General features: G+C 38.7%; 2 protein-coding genes across 2 annotated transcripts; one reads left to right on the top strand and one right to left on the bottom strand.

Annotated features, from left to right (window-relative positions):
- Window positions 1–236: 236 nt before the first annotated feature.
- Window positions 237–6,777, top strand: LOC141810816 (SIN3-HDAC complex-associated factor-like). Its single transcript, XM_074698634.1, has 6 exons — window positions 237–391; window positions 2,989–3,116; window positions 3,889–3,988; window positions 4,074–4,188; window positions 4,274–4,424; window positions 4,542–6,777. Exons 2-6 carry the CDS (start codon window positions 2,989–2,991, stop codon window positions 4,822–4,824), a joined length of 777 nt encoding a protein of 258 aa, XP_074554735.1. The 5' UTR covers window positions 237–391; the 3' UTR covers window positions 4,825–6,777.
- Window positions 6,778–9,587: 2,810 nt separating this feature from the next.
- On the bottom strand, window positions 9,588–19,127 carry LOC141810921 (E3 ubiquitin-protein ligase TRIM21-like). Its single transcript, XM_074698785.1, has 3 exons — window positions 18,637–19,127; window positions 18,018–18,198; window positions 9,588–11,147 (listed from the first exon to the last, which is right to left on the bottom strand). Exons 1-3 carry the CDS (start codon window positions 19,125–19,127, stop codon window positions 9,588–9,590), a joined length of 2,232 nt encoding a protein of 743 aa, XP_074554886.1.
- Window positions 19,128–20,291: the final 1,164 nt, after the last annotated feature.

Below are 20,291 nucleotides of genomic sequence, written 5' to 3'. Positions count from 1 at the left end.
ATGAAAATGTGTTTATATTGAAGCTTTGAACGACTAACATCACTTCTTTAATTAACAACATCCGTTTTCTTAAGATTTGTGGGTTCAATCAACCAGCTGTAAAAGTAAGGTTTTAAATAAAAGTGAAAAAATTATGTTTATATTAAAAACTATCGGTAAATTAGTTGTAGTCAACATTCGTCTGTATTGTATTCGAGTTACAATAGTTTTATTGTGAAACTATTTAGCGGAAGTACTTATTCATTTGGCGTGAATTGTCGCTTTGGCGGGTAACACTTTAACTGAAGGTCTGCTCCGGCATTGTTGAATGAGACACACTTTTTAAAACGACGAGTCTTTTTTCTGCACATGACACAAGCGTGAAACGTTTGGATTGTTGGTTTAAATCAAGGTAAGTGCTTTTTCAGACTTATTCACCAAAATACCTGTCTTATTGTCAAGTCGTGTGTCGGCGAGCACGAAAGTTATCGGATGATGGCTTCATCTCACATGGTGTCACTGCAACCTGCTGTTTCAACCTTAACACTGAATCCTTAAACGTTTTTTACTCTGAATATGAAAAGCGCTGTGTTGGTTTGTGTAGATTTTATGTTTTGTGCTTGTTTTGTGTTGATGTATATCATGAATGCAGACCTCGACTTTGTTGTCAGGGTGGTGGGTGTGTTTCCTGCGTCACTGTCCGGCCCCCCTTCAGCACAATTTGAACTATCGTCACATTTACACTCCTGAAAGCGGTGTAAACTCGTGTTTTTACATGTATCGAGTGTTGTGTTGCTATTTTATCGAGTTTCGAAAGAAGCGTTCAGAAATGTGCGCACTTCGATGAGAGTTTAACGGGTCCAGTAGCTGTATCTCAATCCATTGTTGCACGTATGGATATATGCAGATTTTGTAGGTGTTGTCGAAGTATTTCTGCTCAAACACTGAATTATATTCAGAAATAAAACGAATTAAATCAGTTAATTTCGCTGTTAGGCTGATTAGAGAGTATATGCGTCTTTTACGCAAAGATGTTTTTGATTTTGCACTTTTTCCATTAATCATAACAGTTAATCTGAATCAAGCAGATTGATTTTGGTCAGTGAAACAACACTATATGTACAGGTGATAGTTTTGATCTCCGTCTGCAGGATGCTAAGCGCAGCTCTGTCTGCATGTACCGGCTCACTTTGTTCTCTGTGACGAGGATTGAAACGGAAAAAAAGACAAATATAGTCAATAACCCTCCGTGTGTTCGCTTTTTTCACTTTGAGTGCACTTTCGTGTCATATAAAGACAGTTTTGCAGCCGTAAAGCTGCAGGCAGAGCATCGTCTGTCGGCATGTAGCACGCCGCCTCCTGCATCCATCCATCCTCCTGCCATGTGCCATGGAGGCTTTAGGACGCGATTACACAATCACCGCCAGCATCACCACACACTGTAATGCTTAGCAAAGCATGTTTCACTTCGAGCAAGAGAAGCGAGCAAAACCGTAATGTTTTGTTTTGTTTTTTTTTCCAACAAAATATTTGTTTCATCTTATAAATCAATTAATTTTAATATTTCTCTAGTTTATGACAATGCAAACGCATCGCTTTTGTGATTATTTTTATCTCATTCGGTTATACGCATGAACAAAGAGAGGGAAATCAGTTGGGTTCGTTTTTTTAAATTATTTTTTAACCAATTTTAGTTTTTCGAGTGACTGGTTGTCGATCAGCATCCCGGTGGCCACATGTCGAGTCTCCAGTTGCATCAGCACCACTGTTGCGTAAGAGGCAGCGGGGCCGCACTCCATCTCCCTCCGTGATGCTCGGGCCGATAACCTGCATCATTTATCACACACACTTCTCCGTCCCCTCCTCCCTCTTTACCTCTCCCCTCCACAGGAGAAGCAGGGGGGGGTCAGCTTAAATGGAAAATGACGTACGTTTATTACGCACAAATAGGCATCCTGTATTATATGAGTGTAAAATGTTTCTGCTCTGAAATTTGCAGGATTTGACTCAAAGAAAATCGTTTTAATGTAGTGAAATTCAAACAGAATTTGAAATATAATGTATTATTTTAGGTCGCACTACCTTGATGGATGTTATGTCGAGTTGTGTTACTAGTATGATAACAATAGGCATCAAAATGTTAAATTTAGCTGTTTTCCAATGAACATTCAAAGAATCTGCTCAATTTGGTGTTTTCTTCTTAATCGCTGCTTTCCCCTGTTTTGGAGTACACTTATAGAGAGTTTTACCCTCCACTAAATCCTCCCAAAGACATATTTAGCAATCTTTGGTGTCAAAATCTGCAGTAACTAACTTTGCTTCACCAGTTTTTATGAAGAGCATCAAAGCATTTGTTTCCTAATTTAAGTTATCTGTAATGGAGATGGCCATAAGAGTAGGAAACTGGAAAATATCTGCTCTTTGTCTCACTCTCTGGGTATATTTTAAAGTTGCAGCATCTTAAAGTTTCATTTTAAAGTAGAAATTGTGACTGATTTTTAGGGGTGGGAAAAAAATTGTATTATAGTTTCAGGATTTTTTTGTTTTACAATTCTAAATCGTGATTTTTTTGTGCATTTTTTTTTTCAAATTTAAATCCTCCAATTTAGTCTTTGTTTATAAATTGGTTTGGAAAAAAGTCAAGACGTCAAATCCCAGATTATATGTGATGTGAATTTTGGGGGGGAAAAAATTGGTGTTTAAAAAAAAAAAAAACAGGGTAAAAATCAGAAATACCGAAGAGACGCCTCTTAAACCCCCAAAATTGTAAAAAAAAAAAAAAAATTGAATCAGGAGAGAAAAATATGGTCCCACCCCTACTCCCCTTATAAAGAAGTGACAGTTGCAGCCTTCCTTTCAGTGAAAAAACACTGCACATTTTTCCAGTTTGGGTACATTTGGTGAAAACTTGCCGGCCTCCTCCAAGAACATGTCTCGTACTCTAAGTTTCTGTCCGCTGTAGAAAGCTTTGTAAGTTTTGTGTATTTTTATCTGCCTGTGTTTCCGTAGATGTTCAACTTCCACAAGCCGAAGATGTACCGGAGCATCGACGGCTGCTGCATCTGCAGAGCCAAGTCCTCCAGCTCCCGCTTCACCGACAGCAAACGCTACGAGATGAACTTCAAGAGCTGCTTCGGGTGAGTCAGCACCACTTCCCACAGACCCCGAGAAGTGACTTATAAATCACTCACTGAGGCACAGTTAGACCGTAACACACAGCTCTGAATGTATGTAATGAAATTTACAAACGAAGCTGTGTTTTGTATCTTTTCTAAATGTATACTGTAAATTTACGCACTTCAGTTTCTTTTCTAAATGTTTTGCACAAAATTAACAACTTTAGAAAGTCAGTTTTGTAGCCACGGTTTTCGGTTTGGTTTGGTGTACATTGTTGTTTTTAACACCTTTATTTTTTACCATTTACCCTAATAATTCACTATTAACAGATTATTTGTGATAAATTCTGTCATGTATAATCATGACAAACCTGAAAGAATGAGTCTGTTTCCCATTTCACACATCATTAAAGCTGAGTGAAACATTGCTAGTTTCAACATGCCAACTCCTCAGTAAGGAAGGTCACTATTGGTTGTCCCAGAAGTCACTACAAGTCACTAAACGACGCTGCTGTCTGATTTGCTTATGATCAGAGCTAAATACTTGCTTCAAACTGACCTGAAAAATGAAGAAAAAAGAAAAACACAAACCGAATAGAGCACACACCCGCCCGAACCGTGTGAGCGAAACTGAGCTGTTCGGGTATTTTTCATAAACCGTTTCATCCCTATTAGATAATAGAAAAGGGGACCCAGAATGGAACCCTGAGGGACACCACAACAGGAATTCACTACGCTACATTGAATTTTTAGCAAACATTTGATAGTGATGTGTTTCTTTGTGTATCTGCAGGTTGGTTGAGGTGCGTTGTGGTGACATCTGTAACGCCTGCGTCCTCCTGGTGAAGAGATGGAAAAAACTCCCAGCAGGGTCCAAGAAGAACTGGAATCACGTGAGGACCAATCCGGACAAACACTCTGTTTCTGATCTACCTAGCTGGATCTTTCTGTAACCCTGTGTCTTCTGCGTGTTTCTAGGTGGTAGACGCCAAAGCTGGTTCGAGCATGAAGGCAACACTGAGGACGAAAAAGATCAAGAAGAAGCTGAGGCCCAAACAGATCAGTCGAGTTCAGAGCGAGCTGAAGAGGAACAGTAAGTTTAAATAAATAATAATTTAAATAAAAAACACGTGTGTGTCTTCAAATATTTTAACAATTCAAGTTTGTGTCACCCTCAGACTCAGATGCACACAGCACTACCTCCAGCGCTTCACCTGCTCAGTCACCCAGCTACAGCAACCAATCAGACGAAGGCTCCGACACAGAGCTTTCATCTGGCTCCGCCCCTTCTCAAGCTTTTTCCTTCCTGGACCTCACCTACTGGAAAAGGTAAAAGTCTCCTCCTCAGAAAGACACTAAAGTTGACGTCTAACCTACTTTCTGTTTAACGTAAAAAAAAGAGGTGTGGCATTTTCAGAAAGTTTTGTTGTCTGTGTGATGTTTTAGGCAGAAGGTGTGCTGTGGCATCGTGTACAAGGGACGCTACGGAGAAATCATCATCGACCCCCACCTGTTCAAGCCCTGCTGCCAGAGGAAACCAGACCTGCACCAGCAGAAAGAGGAGGAGGAGGAAGGTGGGGAGATGGAGCAAGAGGAGGAGGAGGAAGAAGACGAGGAGGAGGGAGAGCAGGAGAATGGACAGAATGCTGTAAGCGTGTCACCGCCTTCCTTACCGTCACATGAAGAGGAGGAGGAGCAGAAAGAGGAGCTGAGTGGAGGAGCTCGGTGATGGCAGGTCAGAGTAGGAAAAAGGAAAAATAAAACACTTAAAGACTTTACAAACGATCTCAACCACAGGAGGGGATGAGACTGTAGATCAACAGAAAGACAACTAATCGCCCACTGTTTGTACAACTACTTCTATTCTTAGTCACTCTTCAAAAAAAGTTGTGTGAAGTGAAGATAGGCTGCTTTTTTGACGGTTTATAAGAGTCAAACAAAAGTCTTTGAGCGTTTAGCCGCTGGTTGGAAAAAACAAGAGGTGTAAACATCACTTTTTGAAGAGTTTAACTTGTAACTTCTTCAAAAATTTTTGACTGAAAGATTAATCCAAGCATCAGTTGTTCAAAAGCTTTAATTGAAACAATAATCCGGTTTGGGAAATCTATTTTTTTCCACCTGGATCAGATAATCCAGGTAGAAAAAATGCTCCGCCCCCTTTTCTTAAACATCTACCTCATGCACTATATTACTAAACCAACACAGCCATCAGTAGCAAAATCTGAAAATTTCTTTACTTTAATTACTTTAAAAGTTTTGTTACTTTCTGGTTACTGTAATCCAGCCTGAATCCAGTCCTCAACCAGGATTAGGATTATCAGGATTTACTGAATCATTCCCACTTAAAAGTTTTCAGCGACATAAACTGAAGGTTTTGTCAAGTTTTCTAGATTTCAATCCTTAGACTTGATCCAATCCAACAGCGTTAAATGTGATTTGAACAACCAGGTCTGGATTAAGCGTTAAAGGATATAATCTGTAGTTGCAGCTCTGCTTTTCCCTCCTCAAATCCAGCATCACTCATAAATCAGCCTTTGTGAAGTATTTCCTGTAGATTCAGAGACAGCTTATATTAAAATGTGAAAACCTTGAGCGGAGGAGTTCGTCTCAGCGTGTACCGGTTTAATCCACGCTTGACTTCTGCCGTTTTCTGAAATTCACACGATGCAGTGACAAACTTTGAGTCCACCTGTTGCAGCGACTTTCCACAAAGACGACGACTTGACGTCTCTTCAGGAAGCCCCTCCTGTTGGACTCTCTGTATCTCTGATGCTGCTAACACTGGATCCTTGGACATGCTTCTGCTTTCCGTGTCTTGGTATGCGATGAGATTCTGTATTTTTGTAAATACTTAATTTACCCAGAAATGCTGGACTATTCAATGCTGCATGGAAACCTGGAGACCTCTGGATTTAACCCTTTACTCTTAGGATAGAGCCATACGATGGACAGCAGACTTGGTGACCCAAAAATTTGTCCTCAAATGTTTCTCCATTTAACATTCCTGCATTTTTTTATTGTTAAGGAAACACATTTGTTTAATTACAGGCTGTACAGTGGGATAAAGGCACGTGAGGAGCCTGGGTGGATCAGAAAGTGGCACAGGTTATCAGATTTTTTTAGCTTTGTCCAGTTAATTTTGGACCAAGGAAAACTCATTGTTCCAAAAAAACACAAACAGAAAGTATTCTTTTTTTTTGTACAATGTTGTTCCAGATTTCAGATTACGATCAAAAATGGTAGATAGCTTTAGTCAACAGCCTCAAACTTTTAGTATTTTTTCCTCCACGTTTTTCGAGTTCAACCCAGAAATATTCAGCATTGTGAAACAGGACGAATAGTGGATTAAATTTACAGTAAATCAAAGAAACAAGAGCATAAATATGACAAGGATCTGAAACTTTGATACAACACTTGTAAAAATCAAAGTCGTTTTGATAGCTACAAAAGTTTTAACACCACGGCACACCCTTGAGTTTCTCTCGAGGTACAGCAAACACCTTTTTTTTTTTCCTGTTCCACTGCTTTGATTTTATTAGCAGCCCTCAATCTCTTCAGCTCTGGGTTGAAAATATGACAGTGGCGTCATCTTTATCCTAAGCCGTCTTACTTTTTGACACCATCTGACAAGAAAATAAACTAGATTGGATCTTTGTAAAGCTTGAGGAACTTGAAAAGCATTGAAGACTTAAACTTTCACAGTGTTAATTTTGCGGCTTAAAGTATTATTCAGAACAGTTCATCTCTAGTCACTTTAAACACAGAAATTTTGTCAATTTATTTTTTGACAAAGTAGAAATTACTGTAACAAAAAACCATACTCGTCTCTGTTGAAAAAAGCAATGTGCTGTGGGAATTTTTTGCCACTTTGCTGTAAAATGATGGTTGTGATTCAGAGCAATATGGTTGACAAAACCAAGACACTTCAGCATTTTTAGTGTTCTGCGTCTTAAGTATAGAAACACGCTGTGCATCCGCCGTTTTTTCTATTTCTACACTCATTATGTGATAAATCAAAAGAAGTTATACTTTTCCAGCACTGCCGAGCTTATTGATGTCACACTTCCCTTAACTGACCAATCAGTGTGTGCAGGAGGCGGGACTTCAGTTATTAACGTCAACTCTAGCTTCACTCCTTTTCTGTGAGGTATTTAGTCCAGGTCTGGGTTGCTGCTAATGCTACATGGTTTGAGCCTGAACACTGTGAAACAGCTGTCACAACCCAGCACCAGAGAGGAGTTTCTTTTTGAAATGTTGTTCAACATGTGGTATACAAGCAGGTGATTTCCTTAAAACAACAGAATTTCCCTTTAATTATGTTTTGATCGGGCATTACGGAAATCCTGACACGTAGCATCTTGTTATTTCACCAGTATCACAGCTCTCATGCGACACCTCACAAAGGAAACACAAATACCAACTCTTGTTTGTTTTATTTTAAGTTTCTCTGATCATTTTGTTACCGCAAATGATGATTAAATGTGCAAAACTATAAAAAAGCACAACTCAAAGTTGAAGGTATTGAGCTTTCAGCATCCGTCCACATGCAGCTGATATTTGTATACTGTTTAAAATGAACCGTTATAAGCTAAAAAAAAAAGATCCTCAGGAAGGACAGGGCAATAACACCTAATAAAACTCTTCAGCCGCTCATGTAGAAGGGGCTTCAGTTTCTAAAGAGGATCTTTTTTCTCTTTCCCTTGTAAATATCTGTAAATATTTTGTAGTTTGGAGACTTTAGAGGAATGTTTGATTCATCTCCTGCTGCTTTTTGCAGAACTCACTGCACTCCTAGCTAAGAGTTTTTTGCATGAGCTTTCCACACCTGTTTTTTTAGGGCTGCATTGCCTTGTCGATGTAATGAATATATATTTTTGTAAATAAAGTGATAAAGCAGTCTTCCGGTTGCAGACTTTATGTCCGCTGTTTAAACCATTTCCTCAACTCGTCGTTCACTATTACAGATTATCTGTTAGATCTTCCTCTTACTGTTGTGATCGAATATATACAAGAAGTTGTGTATTTTGAAATAGAGATAGTCACAACTTTTTAAAACCTGTTACAAAGTTTCATGAATGCCAAAAGATAAAACTCTTTTTCAGTTGAAGCTTTAATGCTAGAGCTCTTTTTCTTCTCTGCTTTTTTTTATTATTTGGATAGATCACATTTTTCAGGTTGAGCAGCTTTTGAAACCGTATCTCACACATTTTTCCTTCTTAATGTTATTTCATATAAGAGGTAAATTTGTCTAAATGTGTATTTATTAACTTAAACTTTATTTTGAATTAATGACTTTTTGTGGGTTAAAATGTGCTTCAGGATGTCTGTACAACGCTGCCAATAGACTGAACACAGTTAAAATGATTGTAACTTTAAAGAGGGGGTATTATGTTCGTTTTCAGTTTGCATTTTCTCTCTGGTAGTGTTAGTTTACGTGATCTACAGCTGAAAAAAACACTTATTCCAGATATGTATCAAAGTGAGGATTAAAAGTTGAACTTCAAAAAAAAAAAAAAAAATTACCCTTTTAAGGAGCAACTTGTGATGTCATGAATTGCCGAGTTCCCATGAGACTCTTGGACCGAGCCGTTTATCACACAGTTTGACTTCAAAACTGTTTTCAAAATATGAAAAAGCGCGTCATACCTCCTCTTTAAACATTGTATTTAAAGGTTGTAGCTTAGGAATTTGTACTTCTTTACTGTTTGTTCGACATTCTTCGTGGATGTTGTTCTTTTGGTATTGAGTTTCACAAGCATGTGACGTAACTTTAAGGTTCCTGTCCATCTATGAAGGGTTATTTTACAGAAAGAGATGCAGTACTGTTCATTTCTAAAAGCAAAGTTTGTATTTTTATACACACTTGTAATTTCTACATGTCCAATAAATGGTGTTTGTCACGTTTATTTCTGCTTCACATCTTGAATTTTAGCATATTTTGGGGTCTGGATAAGTAATGACATGAAAAACATAAAACTATCAGTTTACCTGAGCTGTCTGTTCATGAATGGTACGCCCTCTGCTGGCCAAATGAGATCTTCTGAGTTCAGGACAGTATCAAATGATTTCATGAACAAATAACAGAATCCAAGTTTTTAAATATGCATTTATTTCAATTAACTTAAGCAAAAAAACATTTTATATACAATGAACAGCTAACAGATGTCATCAGCCAATCAGCTCAACGGACGCATGCGTGAATAAAAGAAAAGAAAAACTGTTTCAAGATTCAGAGGATGTTTTTTTCTATTAAAATGGATCTCTTACCTTAAAAAGATAACTAAAGGCACAGTTTAATAAATAATAACACAAAGTAGAGTGGGATCATTGTATACACCATCATTAAAGGAAACATCAACATTTTGGAGAACAACCTTACAACATATAGAGTTTTCAGACATCTCAATGGCAAAAACAGACCATAAAATAAATGAAGCTATGCCCAATTATGAGTTCACTACATTCACTTCATTATCTCACTTTAGAGATAAACTAAAACCTGCTCCGAAGTCTTCGGCTAACAGGAGTGATGACCAGAGGAGCAGCATTGTCCCCTGAACTATTACTACAGGGACTAAAGATGGGGTAGAGTTTGTCAGTGAAGTTACAGCCAGTGAAGGAGTAGATGTGAGCCGTTGTGTCTGCGTCATAGAAGGAGACCAAACCCTCCTCATAATCCACAAACACCCCGACCTTCTGAGGCCTCGACGTCAGCGAGAGGGCAGAAGAAACAGACATTGCTCTGTACTGGTTTCCTCTTCTCAGCGATAAAACCCAAAGATCTGTTCGAGAGCCCAGTCTGATGTTTTCCTTCCTGTTAATTGATCCGAGGGCCACTCCTACATCAAATGATTTCTTTGCTTTGACCTGAACCTCAAAGTAAAACTTCCCTGCTGAAAAGCTTTCCTTTCCAAGAACACAGAGAGACTTAGAAAACCTCTCTGCTTTGTTTGGGAGACTCTGCTTTTTACCGTAGTAGACTTTTTTCTTGTTGTTGGTCAGGGTGAGATCAGGACTGGCAGTGTCAGGATCAAGAGTGATATCCACTGCAAACAGCTGGACCCTCTTCAGATCAAAGGCAACACACATTCCCCTCATCTCTTTCAAAAGAGTCCTTTCCAGGTCAACCACAGCTGACCTCAAAGTCCCTTCATACGATGAGTGAACTCTGACCTCGGCCCAGTCTTTGTTGGGAGGAGCAGGGCTCAGGGAGAGGAAGCTCTGGAGGAACTGGATGTGGTCTTCAGTGTGTAAGAGCTGCTCCATCTCAGCATGTCTTCCCCTCAGCACAGAGATTTCCTTCTCCAGCTCTTTGATGAAGTATTCAGCCTGTGTCTCGGTTGATTTCTGCTTCTGCTCAATCAAGTCAAAGAGCTGAGCCAGACTTCTCTTCACAGACAGGACCAGAGGAGCGAAGGCCTGCACACTGGTTGTGGTCACATGATGTGCGTCCACCTTGCAGTGCTTCAGTGACTCTTTGATCTGCTTGATCTTCAGCTGTCTCTCCTGGATCTTCTGCTGAATTTCCGCTTCATCTTTCTCCACACTTGCCTTCTTTTGCTTATATTCTTTTCTCAGAGGAACAATGTGATGTCCCTCGTGATCTAACTTGGTGCAGCTGATACACACACATCTCTGATCGGACTTGCAGAACATCTCCAGAGGTTTGCCATGGTTCTTACAGATTCTCCCCTTCCACTCTGGATTCCCCTCTGGATTCCCCTCTGGATCGATCAACTCATCTGTTATCAGATTCAGCAGGTCTTCTCCAGAGGAAGAATCTCTCTGGACTGAGCTTGCTTGGAGAACAGCCCACTGCTTGACTTGAGCAATAATCCCAGAGATGAAGGTGTTGACATGAAGCTCAGGTCTTCTGTGAAATATCTTCGCACACAGAGGACACTTACACTTGTAGTCAATATTCCAGTGGTTTGTGAGGCAGTTTCTGCAGAAGTTGTGTCCACATGGTGTGGTGACCGGATCGGTGAACACTTCCAGACAGATGGAGCATTGAAACTCCTCTTCAGACAACACACCGCTGGAGGAAAACATCTGTGAAGACAACAAAAAGATTCATTATTAAGTAGTCTTTCAAAGACAGTGTCTCAAGAATGGTCATTCTTTCATAAGATTGTTTTTCTGACCCAGACTTCGGTATAAAAACCGGGGGCATTCCTTGATCACCTGTTCCCATCTTTCCAAACACAACAGATATCATCGTCAGTACTCACCTTCTTCTGTTTTCTGTTAAAAACCAGATTCTGAACTCGAGACTGAAAAGTGAATCCACTTGTTATGAAGTGAGCTGTCCCTCTCACAGATATATATACAGCGCAGAAACACGGAAACAACCCATGTAGTTTTCCAGCCCCACCCTTTACTGCTAACACTTATCTTTATGGTGACACAATGTTTGTCATAAAAAAAGGAAAAGCTTTCCGAACCAAACTGCGTCACAGCAACATGACCAGATATACAATCCAAATCAAGTTCCTGCCTGCTCCAGAAACAGATTTACCAGAAACACTTCCCAGGAAGTAAAATTCTGACATAATCATTTGTCATTTACTGAAATTTGCTGCAAGTAGCTCATATAAACATGTATATTAGATGATAATGTGCATGGAGTGATAGAATGATGATTTTTAAATACTCTTTTTACCAAATAACTGTTTTAATAATTACAGATAGCTGTACATATATTTCTTTAAATGTTGAAGAAATGTTCAAAACACACATGAGCCCATTTGTCAACAGATTTTAGTTATTTTGGCTTAATCTGTCATTTTATTGTCAGAAACACAACAAAGTTCATTCATAAACACACCTCCTCAGTACAGTGCAGCGTTCACACCTCTAATCTACTTGCAGTCAATGACCTTACTGGAAGTAAGACACTGTCAGACTCCAGTCTTATCAGATCTGCTCACATGACTGATAAAAGCTGCTGATTCCCGATTATCCACCAATACCTTCCCCAGAAACCTGCCAATGTGTTCTGAAAAATTACCCACTGACACACATTTTCCATCTTATGCAACCGTTACACAATGACAGCCACGAAAACACTAAGTTGGTGTAATGTCAACAGCTCTGAAATTGTTGAATTCATATTTAACTCCCTGTAAATTGTGTCTACTGATTTATTTAGGCTTTAATTAACCAGATAGAAACCCACTGAAATCTGAATCTATTTTGCGGGGGTGACCTAGCCAAGACGTCAGCAGGACAAGTCATCGTAAATAAATAAATATGCATTGTGGAGTCCCTCAGGGGTCATTGCTAGGACCACTGTCATTCTCCCTATTATATGTTCCTTGCCCAAATCAGTATTTCATTTCAGATCTACGCTGAAGACGCACAATTATATCTCACTGTGATTCCAGCCTCCCCACAAACGTCTCACAGTTCAACGACTGTCTTAATGTTAAAAACTTGGATCCCTCAAACTGAACTGCAATCAGTACCAGATTGTAAGCACTGGTCCAGCTCTGACAAACAGACGTTTGTGTAGAAGATGCACCCTGCTTTCCATTCTGTTCTTGGTTCTAGGTCAAAAATATTAAAATTAGACATCCGATTTCCTTAATTTTAGGGGATCGGTGATCGGTGATCAGTGATGGGCCCATTCTTACATATGAATCTGATCTTATATACCCCCAGGTAGGTCTTACAGCCAACCATTGTTGCTTTTTGCCCTGAGACCTAAAGCTCAGGACACTTTATTAGTTGTTCAAGTTAAAACATAAAGATTTTATTGTTTCATGGGTATTGTTCAATGATTTTCAATGAATTAGGATTGGAACCTTGAAGGTATATGCTGTCAGTTATAAAAAATAAAAATAAGTATTGCACAGGACAGGTCAGGCCTTTTAAAGATCAGTAACCGGTGATCGGCCAGAAAATTGTGATCAGTGCACCTCTAAAAAAAATCACTATTTAAAAATGTTAAACAAAAAAATCATGATGTTATGGGTGATCTGGGTCAAATTCAGCTCTTCTGAAAGTCATCTGTTGACAACTGGCTTCAAAAGAACATATCAGAAACAAACTGGTGACATCACAGGTCAGGCTTTTTAAAGATCGGTGATCGGCCAGATTATTGTGATCGGTGCAACCCCTAGTTGAAATGAAACGTAAGGCACCTGTATGTGAAACCTCACTTTTGAAAAATATATAAATAAGGTCATCTGGTCCTGTTACAGCCACTTAAGAAATTTTGACACCACACTTTCATTTATTCTAGTTAAGTTAACTGTTCTGGTAAACTCTGGTAACTTTTGAAAACATCTTTTAGCTTAAAGTCCTTCCTGTAGTTTTATGTTTTATTCTTAATATACTGATGTCTTAAGCTGTTTTGGTTTCTCTAATCCAACTTTTTACCCGCTGTTTTGGCTGGCAGTATTTCAGCCTGCCAAATGTTTTTAAGTTCAGTTACTTTGAACTTTTAAACAACACTCAGACAATGTGATTCTTCAAATCTGGGGTCAGTCCAGAACTATCACAATAATAACAGCATAAAACAGAAAAACAAACACAACTAATGAAACATAACTTAATACATTTTGTATCAAAATTTGACACCTTAATTTACTTTTTTAAAACTTTTAATAGCATTAAAAAGAGATTTTTAAATGTTACAACATACACAACACAAGCCACAGGGGGTCATATTATTCTTTTCTATAATCATTAACTTGCAGTTAAAATAGGAATAACAGAAATAATAGAAAACTGAACAAGTGAACAATGAAAACATGTTATTATGTTTTCATTGTTGCATTGCAACTGAAAAAGCTACAAAATCATACTGAACACTCTGAATGTATCCAGTCTTTTATTAAAACTTCATATTGTTTGCTTTAATGCAAATTTTCCAAGAGTGACACAAATAAAAGCACATAAAGCAATTAAAAATAAAACCTGGCAGTAAAATGAGGAATATTTAGTCTTCATTGCTGTGTGACTCTCCTAAAGGAAAAACACAGAGATGTGTGGGTTGATTTTTCCTTCAAGTATCGTTGACTTTAAACCCTGATCTATTTAAACAAGCTTTTTTTCACAGATCTATACCAAGCCTTATGATGCAGAGATAAACCCAGTATTCTTCCAGCTTATCTCATACTGCCAGTAATTCTTTATATGGTCATAAAAACTTTCCCATAAAAAAAAACATTTTCAGGCCGCTGTCATTATCTCTTTTCTAAATGATAAGATGTTTTTTTTCCATCTTAACTGACAGAAGACACTGCCTCTTAGCTCTAAGGCAGAACCCAATGCATTTTTCTGTTCTGATAACTGATTAAAGGAATCTGTCTAAATATGTATATCTGATAATAATGTGCATAGAGAAATGAAAATTATGTAGGGGATGTATCCCAAAAAAAGGGGATATTGGTCATTTTGGAAGCTCTGGTTATTCTGACAGACCAGATCTTACTGAGACACACCCTCTCAATATGGCTTGATCACTCCTGACCTACATTTCGAATAATGACCTTTCTCGAACAGGTGAAGCTTTTCCAGTCTTATCAAATTTGCCTAAATGATTATGGCACTTACTGAAAACTAATTGCTATCTCCAGGACATTAAACTTGGATCACATGTTCGGATAGATGACTCACAGTTTGAAACACTCCCACAGTCATGTTGCCTAAAAGTGGATAATACTTATATGACTTAAACTCTACACAATCTAAAAGGCCTTTGTGCTAGTATTTCACAGAGACAAATATTTTTCTGTCTGCATTCATTTTTCATTTTGATTTTCCCAGGAGAACAAGAATTCATTTACAGCATGTAGACGGTAAATCCCTGTGGTGACACTACGCCACCCAGAAAACTTAAGCACATACACTCACCGGCCACTCAACCATCTCTAGGGTTTACAGAGAATGGTCCCAAAAAGAGAAAATATCCAGTGAGCGGCAGTTCTATGGCCCAAAATGCCTTGTTGATGCCAGAGGTCAGAGGAGAATGGACAGACTGGTTGGAGCTGATAGAAAGGCAACAGTAACTCAAATAACCACTGGTTACAACCGAGGTCTGCAGAAGAGCATCTCTGAACACACAACACGTCCAACCTTGAGGCAGATGGGCTACAGCAGCAGAAGACCACACCGGGTGACCCTCCTGTCAGCTAAGAACAGGAAACTGAGGCTACAATTCACACAGCAACACCAAAACTGGACAATAGAAGATTGGAAAAACGTTGCCTGGTCTGATGAGTCTGGATTTCTGCTCCACATTCAGATGGTAGGGTCAGAATTTGGCCTCAACAACATGAAAGCATGGATCCATCCTGCCTTGTATCAACGGTTCAGGCTGCTGCTGGTGTGACGGTGTGGGGGATATTTTCTTGGCTCACTTTGGGCCCCTTAGTACCAACTGAGCCTGGTTTAAAGTCCACAGCCTACCTGAGTATTGTTGCTGACCATGTCCATCCCTTTATGAGCACAGTGTACCCATCTTCTGATGGCTACTTCCAGCAGGATAACGCTCCATGTCATAAAGCTGGAATCATCTCAGACTGGTTTCTTCAACATGACAATGAGTTCCCTGTACTCAAATGGCCTCCACAGTCCCCAGATCTCAATCCAACAGAGCACCTTTGGGATGTGGTGGAACGGGAGATTCTCATCATGGATGTTCAGCCGACAAATCTGCAGCAACTGTGTGATGCTATCGTGTCAATATGGACCAAACTCTGAGGAATGTTTCCAGTACCTTGTTGAATCTATGCCATTAAGGAGTGAGGCAGTTCTGAAGGCAAGAGTGGGTCCAGTAGGATACTAGCAAGGTCTACCTAATAAAGTGGCCAGTGAGTGAAGAGTACACTGTGTACTCCATGTACTTACTAGAGTGGTGCGCTCATTTCTACAGGGGTAGTGTTGTCTTACAACAAACACCGCTACTGATCACGTTCAGCTATTCACTATTGAACTGCCATTGTTTGTTCCCTACCAGCCCCACTACACAGCTACATAACTCGGATGGCAGTTGTTGAGGGTGAGAAGTGTCCTGCGCTCGTCACTCAACTTTTTGACTGTTTTGAGTTCTCTTTGGAACCAAAATGCACTAGTTGTGCAGAAGTAGATTTAAGACACATCAGATGTCCCTGATCATTACCACACGTCTGGCACCACCTTGTGGCACTATTTGCTACTGCATCAGAAAAACAACAACTAGACCAGTGGTTCCCAACCTTTTTTGGGCTGTGACCCCATTTTTACACCACAAGTTTCTGGCGGCCCCAGACACCTAAAACAAACAGTTTTATTTTGCTGAAAAAATATCTATCTATCTATCTATCTATCTATCTATCTATATATATATATATATATATATATATATATATATATATATAAACTTGTTTTTTTTTTATTATTATTATTATTATAAGGGAAAATGTGTGGTGTTTTGATTTAAATGAAATATATATTCAATCATTAAAAATAAATTGCTGAAAAAATATCTATCTATATATACATATATATATACATATATATATATATATATATATATATATATATATATATATATATATATATATATATATATATATATATATATATATATATATATATAAACTTGTTTTTTTTTTAATTATTATTATTATAAGGGAAATGTGTGGTGTTTTGATTTAAATGAAATATATATTCAATCATTAAAAAATATATTAGTATTGAATTCCAGGCGACCCCACGTGGGGTCGCAACCCCAAGGTTAAAAAGACTGAACCAGACCGTTAACCTGCTCTGAAATTGTCCACATCACAGTTAAAAATCTTTAATACTTTTAAATGTCAGTCAACCACAAATAAAAACCAGCAAATAATGTTTGGGAAGTGTTATTCCTTAACTCCAGAGTCAGTCCCTAACTTAAACAACTACATGGGTTTTGATTTGAAACCGTTTTTAGTTGTTTTTTATTATTATTATTATTTTTTTTTTAATAAACTAAGTATGAAAACATTGCAAGAACCATTTAGCTGAAGATTAGCCTGAATTGCTGAACTCAGTCGTTTTTTCGTTTTCAAAATGGAGGCTGTGGGGTAAATTAGGACAGCAGTTCATCTGGTGTGGAGTCGAGTAAACCCTATCAGATAGTATCTCATGTCACTAAAACTGCCCTTTCTCTTCCACTATTAAATTTGCGTTTGGAAGCCTAAAAAGGTCTACATATCTTGGCATAATGATAATACAGATGATATGCTTCTTAAGGTATCAGTGACTTTGTTAATACCCCCTACCTTTAAGTTAGCATAAAACTCTCTAGGTCCTCCAAAGTCCTCAGGGCAAGCTTTCTGTTCTCCTTCTGTTGAGCATGAATATAATGTAGCAATACAGGATGTCCATTTTAACCATTCAGATCTTTATTATACTACATATATGATGAGAAAATCCCTGAATAAATGAACAGATATTCTCTGTTACGCCCTCTGCTGGACAAAGTGATCTCTCCTCATCAGCAACAAATGCGGGATCCTTGGTTCTCAAGCTTTAACGTCACGAGGGAGTAAAATGACTTTATAAACGCACAGTGATCAAAAATAAGCAGGACCAATGTTGTTGTTTTTAAGTATAATTTAATTTATTACAATGAATTCAAGCAAAAACATGCAGCTTTAATCATCGTATCAGCTCAACAGGAGCATGTGTGTTACAAAGTGCTTCAGTACAAGATAATAGCAATAATAACATGAAGTAGAGTAGGATCATTTTACACTCTATCATTAAAGGAAATATCTGTTGGTTGGTGAACAAACAAACAACATACAAAGTAGAGTTTTCTGACATTTCAATGAAAAAAAAACAGACCATAAAATAAATTAAGCTATTCACAATTATGAGTTCACTACATTCACTTCATTATTCAACTTTAGAGATAAATTAAAACCGGTTTTGAAGTCTTCGGTTCACAGGAGTGATGACCAGAGGAGCAGCATTGTCCCCTGAACTATTACTACAGGGACTAAAGATGGGGTAGAGTTTGTCAGTGAAGTTACAGCCAGTGAAGGAGTAGATGTGAGCCGTTGTGTCTACGTCATAGAAGGAGACCAAACCCTCCGCATAATCCACAAACACCCCGACCTTCTGAGGCCTTGATGTCAGCGAGAGAAGGACAGAAGAACCAGACATTGCTCTGTACTGGTGTCCTTTTCTCAGCGATAAAACCCAAAGATCTGTTCGAGAGCCTGGACTGATTTGGTCCTTCCTGTTAATCGAGCCAAGAGCCACTCCTAAATCAAATGCTGTTTTTTCTTTTATCTGAACCTCGAAGTAAAACTTCCCTGCTGAAAAGCTTTCCTTTCCAAGAACACAGGTAGTCTTAGAAAATCTCTCTGCTTTGTTTGGGAGATTTTGCTTTTTACAACAGTAGACTTTTTTCTTGTCGTTTGACAGAGCAACATAAGGACTGGCAGTGTCCGGATCTAGAGTGATATCCACTGCAAATAGCCGGACCCTCTTCAGATCAACGTGAATACACACCCCCCTCATCTCTTCCAAAAGAGTCCTTTCCAGGTCAACCACAGCTAACCTCATAGTCCCTTCATACGATGAGTGAACTCCGGTCCAGTCTTGGTTCGGGGGAGCAGGGCTCAGGGCGGGGAGGTTCTGGAGGAACATCTCAGCACTTCTTCCCCTCAGCTCAGAGATTTCCTTCTCCAGCTCTTTGAAGAAGCCTTCAGCCTGTGTCTCGGTTGTTTTCTGCTTCTCCTTAATCAAGTCAAGGAGCCGAGTCAGGCCTTTCTCCACAGACTGGACCTGCACGCTGGCTTTGATTACACCCAGCTGCTTGACCTGATGAGCCATCTCAGAGATGAAGGTGTTGACGTGAAGCTCAGGTCTCGTGTGAAAAACTTTTGCACACAGAGGACACTTACATTTGTCGTCAACATCCCAGTGATGTGTGATGCAGTTTTTGCAGAAGTTGTGTCCACACGGTGTGGTGACCGGATCAGTGAACACAGACAGACAGATGGAGCACTGAAACTGCTCTTCAGACAACATGGGGCTGGCAGCAGACATGTCTGCAAAGACAACAAAAAAGCTTCTTTATTAAAGTAATCTTTCAAAGACAACTTAAGTGATCAGAAAAGTATAAAATGTGAAGAACCGTTGCTGAAAAAGGACTTCTCAACACTTTCTACAGACAGCAGGTCAGCTGTTTGGTAAAAGAAGTAAGCAAATGAAAAGCAAAATGCTTTATTTGAGCCTGTGGAGGTCAAATAACCTCAGGACCCCACAGACCGTGGATGATTTCAAGAAACACTTCAAGCCATTCCTCTTTACAGAGGCTTTTAACTTACAATAGTGCATAAAAACAACAACAACAACAACTTTTAACTTTTGTTGTACCACTTTAAGATTTCTAAGAAATGAAAAATGTGTTTTAAATAAAATGTATTTGATAATAATAATAATTTAATGCTTCATAACCAGAAACTGTTTAGACCTAAATCAAAAAGTTGTCCATCAGGATTCTGTCAGTGTAAAACTTTCCACTGTAACCTTACATTAAGATAAGATAAGATAAGATAATTCTTTATTGATCCCCAGAGGGGAAATTCAGGTATTGCAGCAAGTAGGGCAAGTACAAGGGTAGCAGCATGCATTGGAAGAAAATAAAATAAAATAAAATTACACATAGTTAGTTTTTTGGACAAAGCAAGGATGACATGAAAAAGCAAAAACAAAATTGAGAGTAATGTACACAGTATATATTAAATAATTAAACTGCTGCCAGTAATTTACTGTAATTTATCAGTGTAAAAAACATACACTTTGTTATTCCAATTAAATTAAAGTATTTTGCAGTAACAATTTAAAATTCAGCTTTTGGGGTGCAGATATTCTAGCGGTCTAAGTCTTGTCCCATGAGGTTCACCATCCAGCAGGCGGCCCAGGTCCATATCCAGCCCGTGGCTGATTCCTGCATGTCGTTCTCCACTCTCACCCTGCTTTCCACTGTCCTGTTATCTCTATTTAAAGGCGTAAAAAGCCTTTAAAAAAAAGAACTTTTAAAAAACAACAGTATCTGACTGGCAGCTCATTTACTGCACTGAAGAAATACTGTAATTTATTGTTATCCAAATGTACGCTAATTTGCTGTAGGTGCAATGTTTACAGTATTTCACTGGTAGAATTTAAGCAAATTAAAAAAAAACACAAATGATACAAGCCTTTTTCTGC

Source organism: Halichoeres trimaculatus, unplaced genomic scaffold (assembly GCF_033239565.1).
Source record: "Halichoeres trimaculatus isolate MK-OKI-2021-1 unplaced genomic scaffold, fHalTri1.1 fHalTri1_scaffold_21, whole genome shotgun sequence".
Lineage (NCBI taxonomy): Eukaryota > Metazoa > Chordata > Actinopteri > Labriformes > Labridae > Halichoeres > Halichoeres trimaculatus.
This window is presented reverse-complemented; position numbering and strand designations above follow the sequence as displayed.

Coding starts and splice junctions, on each gene's coding strand:
- LOC141810816 (XM_074698634.1), top strand. CDS start 2,989: ATGTTCAACTTCCACAAGCCGAAGATGTACCGGAGCATCGACGGCTGC. Junction 3,989..4,073: donor CCAAGAAGAACTGGAATCAC/GTGAGGACCAAT, acceptor GCGTGTTTCTAG/GTGGTAGACGCCAAAGCTGG. Junction 4,425..4,541: donor GACCTCACCTACTGGAAAAG/GTAAAAGTCTCC, acceptor GTGATGTTTTAG/GCAGAAGGTGTGCTGTGGCA.
- LOC141810921 (XM_074698785.1), bottom strand. CDS start 19,127: ATGTCTGCTGCCAGCCCCATGTTGTCTGAAGAGCAGTTTCAGTGCTCC. Junction 18,199..18,636: donor TCGTATGAAGGGACTATGAG/GTTAGCTGTGGT, acceptor GCTGACATCAAG/GCCTCAGAAGGTCGGGGTGT. Junction 11,148..18,017: donor CTCCTCTGGTCATCACTCCT/GTGAACCGAAGA, acceptor TTGTCTTCACAG/ATGTTTTCCTCCAGCGGTGT.